We start from the raw sequence: 15,977 nt of genomic DNA, 5'->3' as shown, positions 1-15,977 counted from the left end.
GATACTAAATAAATTGATTAGGTAGATTCAAGGATGGATTGATGGTGATAGATGAATATATTGATACATAGATACAGAGACACAATATGTATATATAAGGGGCTTTTTAGACATGCTAAATCCCCTTCCTTTTATTACATTTCAGCTAGTCACCAAATGAGGTTTCAGGGAGAGAAAGAGATTGTTACAGGAAATAAAGAGAAAGTAGGAGTCATCATTCAACTCTAGCCCTCCAATATACGATTTTGGAGTCCCAAGAAGAAAATACATAATTTAGAAAGACGAGGCATTTCTAAACTTCACATTTTCCCCCTTTGTATATTGAGGGTTTGATTTGGTAGGATTCTGAACACAACTGTACTATAAAGCATACCTAAAGAAGATACAAAATATAAGTTAAAGGAACTGCCCCAGACAGAAAAGTGAAAGTGAAAGCATTAGTCACTCTGTCACTTTGCAACCCCATGGACTGTAGCCCACCAGGCTCCTCTGTCCATGGAATTCTCCAGGCAAGAATACTGGAGTGGGTTGCCATTTCCTCCTCCAGGGGATCTTCCAGATCCAGGGATCAAACACACGATTCCCAGTATTACAGGTGGATTCTTTACCACTGAGCCACCCTGGAAGCCCGTGCCACCATTGTACTGCTCATGAAACTATCTTGCCATCTGTGTACTGTCATGAATTAAGTTGTGTACTTGCTCATTTTGCTTTATAAGCTGGAATATACTTGGTAAAACTTCTGTGTCTAATTCAACCCCATATCCCCAATGCCTGGATAATTTAAAATGCGAAATGATGTCTGTTGAATAAATGAATGAATGGTACTGAGAAGTGTTTTACACAAATTATTCCTATCAAAAAGAATTGTTTTGAAAACATAATTCAACTTGTTGTGAGGGCTTAATAGCACAATGCAATTTACATCATTTGTTGTAATGACATTTCAATACTATTAAATGGTACAAGCGATGTACAGTTCACTACAACTTTGACATTCTGCAATGAATGCAGTAAATTCCAATAGCCAGAAACAAAGGCAACTCCATTCTCAGAGCAGTGCTGAGACAGCCAGTTCTAAAACTGTATAGATGCAGCACATATCTGTGTATCCAAATATACAGTTGACAAACCAGAGCTCACTGATAGGTGAAGACTGTGAAGTCTCATGTTCTGGTCTTAATCAGATATGGCCAAGAGGGCAGGATGATGATATATTTACCATTTGTCACATTTTCAATCCAAACCACACATGACTGTAACAGGAAGAAAATTTTGTTATAAAAAGCATTTCGCTCAACAGTTTCTGTATTGAGAAGTGCAGAAGTAAAGAGCAGAGAGAATTCTGTTCTTTGACTTAGGACAACTTTAACTGGCCTGATGGATTGTAAGGCACTACAATATGTTACAACAACATTGTAATGTAGCAGTATTATTCCCAGTTTGCACATTAGAAAATGGAAGTTTAAGATGCTAAGTTAATCTCTTTCCTGGGGAAGTTAATAATTAAGCATCCTTGCATGAGCAACATTCCCTTAGGACCAATTAGTGACAGTGACTAAATTACAAAATAGTTTTGATTAAAAATGATTTATATAACTTTAAAAGGAAATAATTAATTGATATTATACCAAACTATTGGAGACCCACCTCACCATCTGCATTCCTTGCATGATGTACCAGGATTAGTAAAGGCTCCTTTACCAAAGACCACTTCATCACAAAGGCATGAAGCAAAGAGCAAGGTCATGAGCTGGCTGAGGTCCAGCCCATCATCCTTGTTCAGCCCTTTGCAGTCTATGATCAGCAACATCTAACAAAGAGCTTGGCCCTGAATTGACCTCATTCATTTCTCCACAGGTCCAGCATCAGATGCCCAGAGACCAGACCAGATCAAAGCTACTCAATCAAAAACAAGCAGATTCTAAGCAGAAAGCATGCAGACCAAGGACCCTTCCCCACTGCCACTGGAGAGTAAGAAACCCCCTTGTCCCAGACACCGTCTTGGAAGAATAAACAGTGAAGATGTCTGCTGAAAAATTGATTTCAGCAGGGAGTGTGAACCTAGAATCGGCGAGATAATTATTACCAAAGGAGTCAGAGACACAGCAGCCAAAGGAATCACATAGAAAATGCTTTCAAATCCTACTCGGGGAGGGTCAGATCACGTTCAATTTCTGCACAAAGCTGTATCTCAGAAGCTTCTCCAAGGCAAGAAAAAACTGACAGCACTGCTATCAAGAGTTGTACCAAAGGATGTGGCATAGACAGTAATACTCATCAAATAGTTATTTTTCTAGTCCTTGGTGATTCATTCTGGCCACTGAAACGTGGGTGGTGTCACCTGTGTCACTTGTAAGTGGAAGCATGAAAAGTCTGAGTATGACTCTCTAGTGTCTCTCTTTCCTTCCCCAGAAATTTTTAGCTCATTCTGTTATGTGCCACTTAATCTCCCAAACCAGATTTCGAGGAGACTGGCTCTGTGTTGCCACTCTCTATCATTTAATAGATGCTCAACTAATGTCAGGGGGGCTTCCCTCATAGCTCAGTTAGTAAATCATCTGCCTGCAATGCAGGAGACCTGGGTTCAATTCCTGGGTCAGGAAGATCCCCTGGAGAAGAAAATGGCAACCCACTCCAGTATTCTTGCCTGGAGAATCCCACGGACAGAGGAGCCTGACAGGCTACAGTCTACAGGATCACAAGAGTTGGACACAACTTAGCGACTAAACCAACACCACCACAACTAATGTCTATTGAATGACTGAATAGCACTGTGCTAGACATTTAAAAGGAATTACGTTAAATAAGAAGGAATATTTTTAGGACATTACTTAGGTTATTGCTATTTTCACTTTAAAAATATAAAATTTCAGGGGCTTCCCTGGTGGCTCAGTGGTAAAGAATCCACCTGCCAATGCAGGAGACACAGGCTCTATCTCTGATCGAAAGATCCCACATGCCTTGGAGCAGCTAAGCCCGTGCACCACAACTACTGAGCCTGTGCTCTAGAGCCTGTGAGCAGTAACCACTGAGCCCATGAGCTGCAACTACTGAAGCCCACAAGCCACACAGCCCGAGCTCTGCAACAAGAGAAGCCACTGCAATAAGAAGCCTGTGAGAGACTAGCCCTGCTCGCTGCAACTAGAGAAAAGCCTGTGCAACAACAAAGACCCAGCACAGTCCAAAATAAAAATAAGTAAATAATTATTTTTAAAAAAACATAAGATTTCAGCAATTAATAAGGCAAATTTAATGTTCAAAAACAAGCAGCTCGTTGCTAACATAACAACCAATTCTGCAAATCTCAGGCTCGAAAGATATACAAGACAAACCACAATATACCAGAAGGTGGAGGCCATGTGGCTTCCTATTAAGTCTTATCAGATCTGATAGAGGAGACAGGATATTTATATGTGATTTATCATTTGGTTGCTTTTCAAGTAAAAACCACACAGGAACATCACAGGAAGAAAAACTGCAATTAAAAAAGTACTGCAGCCTCATCTATATGACATCAGGAAGAAGATGAGCAGGAAGAGTTCTTTTGCTTAAAAACGAAAAAAGCTTCATTAGTCTTTCACTTTATGAGAGGAGAGCCCTCTGGATCTGATCTCGAAGGATGCCATAGAACCCAGACAGCTCAACTGCTCTGCACAACTGGTCAGAGGAGGAGCAGGAGGGTCAGGCTACAGAGACAAGATGTATTAGTCCTGACAAATTGCTAGGATTTTCCCAGGAGACTCAGTGGCCCAAGAAGTCTGGACCTCCCTGATCTGTAACTTATTGCTGTTTTCCCAAAGCAGAAAGAAATTAGTCATTAAAGATGAAATTAAATGCTCATACACACATATGTCACTACATTAACTCAGGTCATGTAGCAGGATATAGCCTTAACTGTGAGAAGGGAAGGAAAGAAATCAAAGTATGAGAGAGGGCCAGGAAACAGGGGCTTTGAGGCATCCATCCAAGTAAGACTGCAGAGACAGGCAACCTTATAGGGAAGTTAATAATTAATTAGTAATTAATTGACTGATTGGCTCTATCGTCTGGATTTCACAGATGTTCATGATCAAACACAGGAAATTTGGGTTCTTTTTTTAAAAAAAATGATACTTGTTTTGAAGTCTCATAGCCCCTTTTTTATAATTTATTTATTTGGGGTTGTGCTGGGTCGTTGTTGCTACATGATCACTTTCTCTAGTTGCAGTGAGAACTCTTCATTCTGGTACACAGGCTTCTCATTACAGTGGCTTCTCTTTGCAGAGCAGAGGCCCTAGGTCACCCAGGCTTCAGCAGTTGTGGCACTCAGGCTCAGTTATGGCATTCAGGCATGTGGAATCTCCCCAGACCAGGGATCAAACCTGTGTCACCTGCACTGGCAGGCAAATTCTAATCCTCTGTACCACCAGGAAAGTCCAGTTTGAGTTCTTTTTGGCTATGAATTTGCATAACTTTCCAAGTTTTAGGAAATAGAGTGGCTGGTAAAGCTTTTCTATATGGACTTTTCCAAAATTGATAAACTGTAATATTTATATAGTAACAAGAAACCAACTTAGCTTACCAAATCATTCAGTAAAAATACCAAGAATACGCCACCATGCCATCCACACTCTTAGCAGAAAGGTACTTGTGGGGTTTGGTGGAAACAGTCAGGGAGATTTAGCACAAAGAATTATGAGTGCTAAATATCACTTTCCAGAGACAAAGAGCTACAAGGACAAAGAAAGAATCAAGATATTGAAACCCAGAAGACAGTGAATTATAGAATCCAACTAGAAATCCAGAATCATCTTTTATATGAATTTACCAGAATGATTCCTGTAGGAATTTTTCCCATAAGAGAGAATGGAAGAGAACACCCATGGAAATCCTTGCATCACACAAAATACATGTTTTAAACAAAGTGGTATTCCTCACGTAGAAGGAAGGCAGATGCCTGAATGGTATGGACAGGAATATGGACAGACTGCAGCTAAAACTGAATCTGCCTCCTCCCACCATAGGACAATGGGCTGAAGGCTGGGTAAACAATACAACCAATGAAGCATCTGTACCAAACCTCGTCAATACCGAAAGTGCAAGATTATTTAGAGGATGGTAGAAAAAGTGTCAAGTGAGAAGTAAGAAGAATATAAACTGTGTGTTACAGAAATGGAGTGCTTTAGTCCCTGGAAAACAGGTTAATAGTGAAGAACTTCTCTCTGTCCTAAGAGTGCTTCACTGGAAGAAAGTGAGGAAGTTTGGAGGAGGCTAGAGTGATGACTCCAACCTGTAGCTTTCTGGAACCTGCATGGCTTAGGACAAAATCCATTTCCTGATGCCCTGAGGATTTCTGAATTATTTTCTGGTGAGATTCCCCAGATGCAATCCACTCTGGTCCCCATACTAAGGAGATTTACCATTGTAACACTTTAAGGAGGAGGCCAACACTTCACCTTCCAGTACTTCAATGACTTCTGTCTCACCCATGAAGAGAGGGTCTCTGACCATAGATGCCCCTCCAGCCATTGTCTCTATTCCCTAATTCTTTCATTTTAATTGAGCTACAATTAACATATAATAGTATGTTCATTTCATGTGTACAACATAATCATTTGATAAACAGCTGTTGCTGCTGCTAAGTCACTTCAGTCGTGTCCGACTCTGTGACCCCATAGACGGCAGCCCACCAGGCTCCCCCGTCCCTGGGATTCTCCAGGCAAGAACACTGGAGTGGGTTGCCATTTGCTTCTTCAATGCATGAAAGTGAAAGTGAAGTCATTCAGTCATATCCAACTCTTCACGACCCCATAGACTGCAGCCTACCAGGCTCCTCCATCCATGGCATTTTCCAGGCAAGAGTACTGGAGTGGGGTGCCATTGCCTTCTCCAATACCTATGTGTGATGAAGTTTAATTTACAAATTAGGCACAGTAAGAGAATATCTGAATTGCAAGCATCATTATTCTTGTGCTGCGGGGCCATTACAAGTTACATAAAATGAAAGTGGCTCAGTCATATGTGACTCTTTGTGACCCCATCGACTTACACAGCCCATGAGATTCTCCAGGCCAGAATACTGGAGTGGGTAGCTGCCGGGGTCCAGCCCTTGTGGATCCAGGGAATTCGAAGTGGGGAAGGCATTGGCGAACTTGATACAATAGCTTTAATTAAATATTAATTAGAGGTATAAAGAATAATAGAATAAGGATAGCTCAGTAGGAAAATTCAGCAGAGAAAAGAGGCTGAATAACTTGGTTTACATGGAAAGCCAATAAAATTCCAGACAAGGAATTTGCATCACCTACGTAGGCCGCAGGTGTCCTCCCATTCTCCCGATGGAGAGGAGACAGTAAGGCCTCCCTGGTCAGATCTTAGAAGCCCAGGCATAATTAGTAGGCTTGATGAGCCTCCATGCTCCAGATGGGAATTCAGCCAGAAGGTGAGAGAAAGATCGACATGGGGAGACCAGTCTTTCCAGGAACTGATCCCATTCTTTATTTTCCAGGGTCCACTTTTATACACAGAGATGTAATACAAAAGTCACGCGGGGTCAGCAGTCCTGTCCTGACTTTTATCAAAATCAGGTGCTTCATACAAATGTATACAAAGGTCTTAAGGGTGTTACATCATCTTCTGGCCAAGGGGCCTGCTAACAATTTATGACCCTCTCCTTGTGACAGTGGTCAGTCAACCAGAACATTTATTTCTCCAGGGGTGATTATTCTTAAAACAGACGCCACCTTCCGAAGGCACCAGATAAAGTTACATTCCTATAGGGTGAGGGTGTAGTGGGTTTTAATTAAGGAAAGAATTTGCTTAGCCTAAGGTCTAACATGATTAATATCAAAGGTTAATACTTATTTCTCTTATATGTTAGTTATATTCATTAATGTGTATAAGGGGCAAGGGATATGGAGATGTATCAGCAAATATTGGCTCAACAATGAAACCCTCCACCGGTATAATTCCTAACTAGCCCACTAATACTATACTAATAATTTTCTAACTTCTCAAAAGAATCTGTTTTTAGAAAGTTTAGAGCATCTTGTGCCTCTCACAGTTGGGAGGCTGTGAACAATCACATGTGGCCGGACAAGCCTGTCAGGCAGGCTAGAGAACCTTCAGAGGAGTTTGTAGGTTGAAACACTCTTGTCATGCCCAAGAATTATTATTAACTGGAGCTCTAAGTTAACTCCTTCTCCGAAAGAGGTGGTGGGGGACAGCCCCTCGTAAAGTCAGAGGTGTAGGTGAGAGCACAAAGCAGTAAAGTAGGCAGACTCTGGTTTTGGGGTAGATGCTCGAGAATTTCCAGGGAGACTCCTGAGGCTCAATCCTGCCTTTGCATATGCCAAGCCTCCTTCCTCATGACCTTTGCCATGGGCAGAGTTCCTCACGCTGGCTCCCGGCAGGTAGCCTTTCCCTTTTCCAGGGGATCTTCCCAACCCAGGTATCAAATGCAGATCTCCCTCATTGGAGGCATATTCTTTTCCAGCTGAGCCACAAGGGAAGCCCAAGAACACTGGAGTGGGTGACTTATCCCTTCTCCAGTGGATCTTTCCAACCCAGGAATCAAACCAGAATCTCCTGCAGTGCAGGTGGATTCTTTACCAACTGAGCTATCATGGAAGCCCTTAACTAACATAAGGGTTACTTAAACACAAGCAAGGCAATGTCCAGACAGTCAATTTGGTAACTGAGGATGGTTGTTAATCGATGAATGGTGAGTAGCACCTACAACTGCATACACTGAACAAAGGGTTGATTCATACACCAGGTTGGAGGTAGGAAGAAGGTGCAAGATCTCATCACCCTACTCAAGACAGTGAACAGTTTGCAACTTATTAATTTATTTATTTATGGGATTTTCCATTTGCTATTTTCTGATGGTAACTGAACCACCAGAAAGGGAAACTGCAGGTAAGTGGGGATTACTGAATGCATATGTTACAACATGTTTAGCACCAGTGTGGTTAACATCCATCACATTATAGTTACAGTTTTTTTCTTGTGATGAGAACTTCTGAGATCTACTCTCTTAGCAACTTCCAATACACAACACAATATCATTCAGTTCAGTTCAGTTGCTCAGTCGTGTCTGACTCTTTGTGACCCCACGAATTGCAGCATGCCAGGCCTCCCCATCCATCACCAACTCCCAGAGTTCACTCAAACTTGTCCATCGAGTCAGTGATGCCATCCAACCATCTCATCCTCTGTCATCCCCTTCTCCTCCTGCCCCCAATCCCTCCCAGCATCAGAGTCTTTTCCAATGAGTCAACTCTTCACACGAAGTGGCCAAAGTATTGGAGTTTCAGCTTTAGCATCAGTCCTTCCAATGAACACCCAGGACTGATCTCCTTTAGAATGGACTGGTTGGGTTTCCTTGCAGTCCAAGGGACTCTCAAGAGTCTTCTCCAACACCACAGTCCCAAAGCATCAATTCTTCGGCGCTCAGCCTTCTTCACAGTTCAACTCTCACATCCATACATGACTACTGGAAAAACCATAGCCTTGACTAGATAGACCTTTGTTGGCAAAGTAATGTCTCTGCTTTTGAATATGCTATCTAGGTTGGTCATAACTTTCCTTCCAAGGAGCAAGCGTCTTTTAATTTCATGGCTGCAGTCACCATCTGCAGTGATTTTGGAGCCCAAAAAAATAAAGTCTGACACTGTTTCCACTGTTTCCCCATCTATTTCCCATGAAGTGATGAGACCAGATGTTATGATCTTAGTTTTCTGAATGTTGAGCTTTAAGCCAACTTTTTCACTCTCCTCTTTCACTTTCATCAAGAGGCTTTTTAGTTCCTCTTCACTTTCTGCTATAAGGGTGGCATCATCTGCATATCTGAGGTTATTTATATTTCTCCCAGCAATCTTGATTCCAGCTTGTGCTTCTTCCAGCCCAACGTTTCTCATGATGTACTCTGCATATAAGTTAAGTAAGCAGGGTGACAATATACAGCCTTGAAGTACTCCTTTTACTATTTGGAACCAGTCTGTTGTTCCATGTCCAGTTCTAACTGTTGCTTCCTGACCTGCATATAGATTTCTCAAGAGGCAGGTCAGGTGGTCTGGTATTCCCATCTCTCTCAGAATTTTCCACAGTTTATTGTGATCCACACAGTCAAAGGCTTTGGCATAGTCAATAAAGCAGAAATAGATGTTTTTCTGGAACTCTCTTGCTTTTTTGATGATCCAACAGATGTTGGCAATTTGATCTCTGGTTTCTCTGCCTTTTCTAAAACCAGCTTGAACATCTGGAAGTTCACGGTTCACATATTGCTGAGCTAATATCATTAACTATATGTTAACAGTCACCATCCGAATCCATGGGGTCCGCAGCCCTCTTAAGCCCTCTTAGCCCACTTAAGACTAGCCCAGTAAAACCTCCATACCCAGGCTCTCAATACCCAAAAGCTTCTGCTCCTTGCAATATAACATTTCCCCATCCTAAAACAAAATAGGAACTCTTTTTTTCCCAGTTCTTTAGATATATAATTGACATATTTGTAAGTTTAAGATATACAGCATTATAATTTGATACATGTAAATATTGCAAAATGCCCCTGGTGGCTCAGACAGTAAAGAATCTGCCTGCAATGTGGGAGCCCAGGTTCGATGCCTGGGTCAGGAAGATCCCCTGGAGGAGGCAATGGCAACCCATGCACTATTCTTGCCTAGAGAATCCCATGGGCAGAGGAGCCTGGCAGGCTACAGTCCATGGAGTCACAGAGAGTTGGACACGACCGAGTGATTTTCACATACATACAATACAATACTTACCATTTTTTAATTTTACAGTGGTAACTTTTAAGATCTACTCTCTCAGCAGCTTTCAAGTATATAATAACATATTGTTACCTATAGTCACCATGCAGTCCATTAGATTCCCAGAACTTATTCATCTTATAACTGGAAGTTGGTACCCATTTGTCAACATCTCCACATTTCCCCCAACCCCAGTTCCTGTCATCTAATATCCAGTCTCTGTTTCTATGAGTTTGGCTTTTTAGATCTTTTTAGATCCCACATATAAGTGAGAGAAATTAAATAGATAGTCTTGTTTAGGCTTCAGAAGCAAAGCACAGCAGGCCTCAGACCTTGCTTCTAACCTGCTTGATCCTGCCCTGACTACTCCTGTGTCAGCCATGCCTGCTGTCAGTGCTGGCTGAGAGGCACCATAGACAGAGGGCGGATCTCGGAGTTTGTTGAGCCCCTGGAGAGGATCTAGCCAACTGGGGACTTAACTACATTCCAAGATTTGCAAACCAAAGCAAACAGCATTGTAAAAAAATAATAATAATTAACATAATAGCAGAGCTGCAGTTTTGCTCACAGGCTGATGATACCATTTGCAGCCTGGAGATTGTAAGCGTGAGCCCATAGACAGCAATCCGAAGCCTCACCCATGGAATGGACAGATGGGCTGCCTAGGACCTTTTCCCAGTGAGGATTCCAGATGTGCTGTGTCACAGGACTTCCCAGCGCTGTTTAAGCCTGGATGTTGGTCAATACCCAATTTAGTGATGTGTCCTCTTCTATTTCTCTTTGCTTTTAATGTTAGTATGTTGAAAGAAAGCTAGATAATTATCTAAGAAATATTATTTATTTGTATAGAGTGAGTGGCTTATTTTGCTAAAAAATCCTTTGAACCTGAGACAAAAGTGAAAACTTTCTGCAGAACAATCGTACTGCATTTTTATTTCTTTATATATATATATATGTGTTTAATTTTTGAAAACAATAGTCATAGGGTCTGCTTTGTCCTATTTAACAAAAAAATGTTACACATTTACAAACTGAAGCAAAAATGGATAGTACAGAGATTTAAAGAAAACCTTTAAAAGAATAAAATTGCTTTTCAGTCCACTGTGTTTTCAAAGTTGATTATCATCAAACCGGGAAAAAAGCTGTGAACCCCAGACCATCTGCTCCTTTAATAAAAAGAATGTTTAGATTATTAGCAAAGGACGTGAGTCTCAGTGAACTCCGGGAGTTGGTGATGGACAGGGAGGCCTGGAATGCTGCGATTCAAGGGGTTGCAAAGAGTCGGACATGACTGAGCAACTGATCTGATCTGAATATCTTTAAATGTATCTTCACACAGGTGGAATTTTAGTATAAACTTGCATATCAAGTTTATACTTGATACTTCCCATTATTTATTCTACTTTAAAAATATATACAGCTAATGATGTTTAAATAAGTATTCTCAGCCACGTGTCCAAATATAAACATTTGAGAAATTCAAACTGTTGCAACAAGTTATGAGAGGACTAAAGAAAAAAGATGAGCTACAAATTATATAGGAGAAGGAAAAGTTTACATAGTAATCATATGCAGGTAGATACATATTTTCTAATTTTTATATACATACCTATTAAGTATAGACAAGCCATCAAACTTTAACAAGTTACAGACTAGATTAAGTCAGTATTATTTTCTACAACAAGTAACAGTGGTGATTTAAAACTTTTTAATATACCTCAATAGTTTCATCACAGGTTATTTGTGGTGATAGTCTTTAAATATCATGAAGTTTTGATAGGCACAGATTAAATAAATGCATTATCTATGCCAAACTCAGCACTTTGATGATACCCACCTCTGCTTAATTATGGTGTAACTATCTGAACACAATAGAGTAGGTAGGCAACCAGAAAAGGACATTTAATATACTCTCAGGTTTATCATTTTAACATTACCGTTTAAAATTTTCAGATCTAAATATAGAGGGACACTTAAAAAGCTGTAGGACAACTCCAATATAAGAACCCCAACAGAGAAATCTGCAAAATCTTAAACTTCAGTTCTTAATCCATTGATAAATATTGTTGAAGGAGTAGCTATTTGGTCTTCAAACATTTTAGAATTAAAGGGTTGAAAATATGTTCATCCTTTGCTACACCATAGCATTTTAAATTAGCAAGCAGGACAACCTGAATTCATCTTGCTCTTACATGCAGAAGTGTATGTGCATTTTAAGACAACTAAGAATTAAGAGCTAACTTCTAGTCCATGGTGATAAGTGACTAAAATTGCTGTCCAATCAGTGTTCTGTGGTACCACATATCAAAGTCCTAACAATATGCCATTCATATTGCCAGCACTCATCACTTTTAGGTGGGGAAGAGAAACATGGAAAAAGCAGTCATAATTTTTTTTTAACAGCATAAGAGCTTTAAACACAATTCTTCATCATCTTGTATTCTATCCTAGAATACTTGGAGCAAAATCTTATTTCAGTCAGCTCAATCTATACAAGTTATAAAATACAAACACAGACTAAACCCTGTGGTGTACAGAAAATGCACCATTTAATACTCATTAAATGCAGTACAACCCAATGAACCCAATGAAGATTATCAAATAAGAAAAACACACACAACATTCTAAATTTTTAAATCATCTTCAGTTCAGTCACTCAGTCTTGTCTGACTCTTTGTGACCACATGAACCACAGCACACCAGGGCCTCCTTGTCAATCACGAACTCCTGGAGTCCACCCAAACCCATGTCCATTGTGTCAGTGATGCCATCCAACCATCTCATCCTCTGTCATCCCCTTCTTCTCCTGCCCTCAATCTTTCCCAGAATCAGGGTTTTTGCAAATGAGTCAGCTCTCCGCATCAGGTGGCCGAAGTATTGGAGTTTCAGCTTCAACATCAGTCCCTCCAATGAACACCCAGGACTGATCTCCTTTAGGATGGACTGGTTGGATCTCCTTGCGTCCAAGGAGTCTTCTCAGGAGTCTTCTCGAACATCACAGTTCAAAAGCATCAATTCTTCGGCACTCAGCTTTCTTTATAGTCCAACTCTCATATCCATACACGACTACTGGAAAAACCATAGCCTTGACTAGACGGACCTTTGTTGGCAAAGTAATGTCTCCGCTTTTGAATATGCTGTCTAGGTTGGTCATAACTTTCCTTCCAAGGAGCAAGGGTCTTTTAATTTCATGGCTGCAGTCACCATCTGCAGTGATTTTGGAGCCCAGAAAAATAAAGTCTGACACTGTTTCCACTGTTTCCCCATCTATTTGCCATGAAGTGATGGGACCGGATGCCATGATTTTAGTTTTCTAATGTTGAGCTTTAAGCCAACATTTTTAACTCTTCTCTTTCACTTTCATCAAGAGGCTCTTTAGTTCTTCTTCACTTTCTGCCACACGGCTGCTAAATCAGAAATTGTATGAATTACATGTGCAAGACAAAAAACAATAACAACAAAAAGAAAAAGAAAGAAAAAACCACAGAAACTAACTTCTCAGTGTGTCACACCCACTAGAATAAAATGTATGGCACTTTTACACTTTTACTTTCATATTACTACTACTACTAAGTCACTTCAGTCGTGTCCCACTCTGTGTGACCCCATAGACGGCAGCCCACCAGGCCCCGCCGTCCCTGGGATTCTCCAGACAAGTACACTGGAGTGGGTTGCCATTTCCTCCTCCAATGCATGAAAGTGAAAAGTGAAAGTGAAGTCGCTCAGTCGTATCCAACTCTTCACGACCCCATGGACTGCAGCCTACCAGGCTCCTCCGTCCATGGGATTTTCCAGGCAAGAGTACTGGAGTGGGGTGCCATTGCCTTCTCCACTACTTTCATAACTTTCATATTAACAACCGTCAATTTAAGCTGGGAATGACTCCAGACCTTAAAGCCACATTAGAGCAAGAACTAGTCAATTCAAGTGTTTACAATGAAACAGATCACCTTTTTTCTTTGTAAAAGCACTGAAAATGTAACATGTGCTAATAACTCACTAAGAGTTTTCTCACATCATTTGCTCCCCATTGTAGTGTCTTAAATTATTCTGTAATTATTCTACCTGTTAACAATAATCTGATTTTTAAGGTTTGTGTAAACTCTATTATGTTACTGAAACATGCTTGCTCCTGTGAGATCAGAATATATTTATGAAAAAAAAAAATAACATAACTGGTTATATAGATCATAGAATAAATCCAAAGAACAAAAATGACATTTTCCAAGCTACTGAGAAAAAAATTAAACCGTGATGTGTCAATTCAAAATTTTATCAATATTAACTAACATTTCTATGGTAGATTTGTTTCCTCATAAAATTAAACAGTGCAGAATAGGGCTTGGGCTACAGTTAATCACATTTGGTTTTCTTAAAAACAAAACTTTATTTACTATAAACAACTAAAAGGTAACTTTCTTCCTCCACAACACGTTGACATTAAACTAAAAGCTTTTAAAATATCCACAACGTACAAGAAAAGTACTTTTAAATAGTTAAAAGGTATCAAAATGACTAAAGTTTAGTGTGCAAAGAGTAGATAGTAACAATCCAGAAAAGTGTAGATCATTGTGTTGAGTATTTTTGAATAGCCCAAAATAAGCCCCGAAGTTTTTCTACCTTTACAAATAAAAAAAAGGTGTCCTTTCCACAGCTTGGGGATATGCATTGTACATCCCTCCCCCCACCCCCACAGGTGTATGAGTAAGATTCTAAAAATGTTGCCAATATTAAGTTCTTCTGTACCTAAAGTTAATTAGAGGACAGCAATATTACAGTGGCAATGGTGCATCAATTCTCAAAATGTAGTTAAGATTCAACACAAGTTGTCCTGGTTCTTTTATCTGAGAAAAAGCTTTTCAAAAGAAATACCTGCCCTATGCTAACCACCAGAAGAATGAGGGCTTCTCTTACTAACCAGTAGGCCACTCTTGTATTTAGATCCTCAGCGCTGCTTCGGCCTTGAGCTTCTCTCAGTCAGTGAGTCTGACAGTCAATGACAGATTTCAGAGCTTCGTGAATTGAAACACAGACAGATTGCCTCTGGGTAAGAGTCCTGACTCGGTTCTCACCAGGGAACAAAGGTGGATCTTCTCCAACTTGAAAATCAAAATATACATTTTTATGTGTGAAAGTAAAAAATTCTTTGCTGAAGCAAAATTTGTATGTCCCGTTTTTGGAGGCTGTGAAGGTATAATTATCATACTGTTTCTTCATCTCCTTGTACAACACATTACCATCAGGATCTTCTAGTCGACCACAGTGACCACCAGTAATTACCTGGAACTGGAGGGTGCACTTGGTGCCCTGCGTGATGTCCTTGTGGAAACACTGCTTGGCATTGTCAGGCAGCTCGAAGGTGCTCTCGCAGGTGCTGCCGGAGCCTGGCACCAGGAACAGCAGCAGCAGGAGCAGCCTACAGTACCAACGGCCCAGGGCGGCCACCCAGCATTGCGCGGGGCATCCCGAGACGGTGGCCCCAACGGAGCTGCGGGGACGCGGGGTGGGTCTGCACTGACTCATTGCGCGCTGCAGGCCTCGGCTGGGGTGGTACCACGAAGACGCGCCGCCGAGATGCTCCGAGCCTCTGAGAGATTCAAGATGCGGAGCGAGTTGCTGGGTGTGGTGGAAGGTACTGAGCGACCAGGGCCCAGATGCTAGAACAACCTGGGGAGCAGAAGTATAGCCAGCAGAGAACAAGTGAAAAAAAAGCTTTTTTTATTTCTTGATCTGACTTATTACATTAGCATAATGCCCTCAAGGTCCCACCACGTTGTCCCAAATGGCAAGATTTCCTTTTCTATGGCTGCATAATCTTCCACTCTGTGTGTATGTACACACACATGTATATATGTACATGTATATATTGTCCTTAAAATTCTTCCAGTGATATACACGCAAGTTGTTTCCCCGTCTTGCCTATTATGAACTATGCTGCAATGAACATGGAGTTGCAAATACCTCTGCAAAATAATAATTTCATTTCCTTTGAATATATATCCAGAAGTGAGATTGCTGAATCACATGGTAATTCTGCTTTTATTTTTTGAGGAACCTGCAAACCATTTTCCATAGTGGCTGCAACAGTTTACTTTTTCACCAAAAGTGCTTAAGGGGTCCCCTGTCTCCAAATTCTCACCAACACTTACCTCCTAATTTTTTGATGACAGGTATTCTGACAATGTGAAATGATATCTTACTGTGATTTAATGTATATTTCCC

General features: G+C 40.8%; 1 protein-coding gene across 1 annotated transcript; it reads right to left on the bottom strand.

Moving 5' to 3' along the window:
- Positions 1–14,564: 14,564 nt before the first annotated feature.
- Positions 14,565–15,278, bottom strand: LOC129655640 (transmembrane emp24 domain-containing protein 7-like). Its single transcript, XM_055586666.1, is given in 1 exon segment — positions 14,565–15,278. A coding segment is annotated over 1 exon segment (714 nt).
- Positions 15,279–15,977: the final 699 nt, after the last annotated feature.

This window comes from Bubalus kerabau, chromosome 1 (assembly GCF_029407905.1).
Source record: "Bubalus kerabau isolate K-KA32 ecotype Philippines breed swamp buffalo chromosome 1, PCC_UOA_SB_1v2, whole genome shotgun sequence".
Lineage (NCBI taxonomy): Eukaryota > Metazoa > Chordata > Mammalia > Artiodactyla > Bovidae > Bubalus > Bubalus kerabau.
This window is presented reverse-complemented; position numbering and strand designations above follow the sequence as displayed.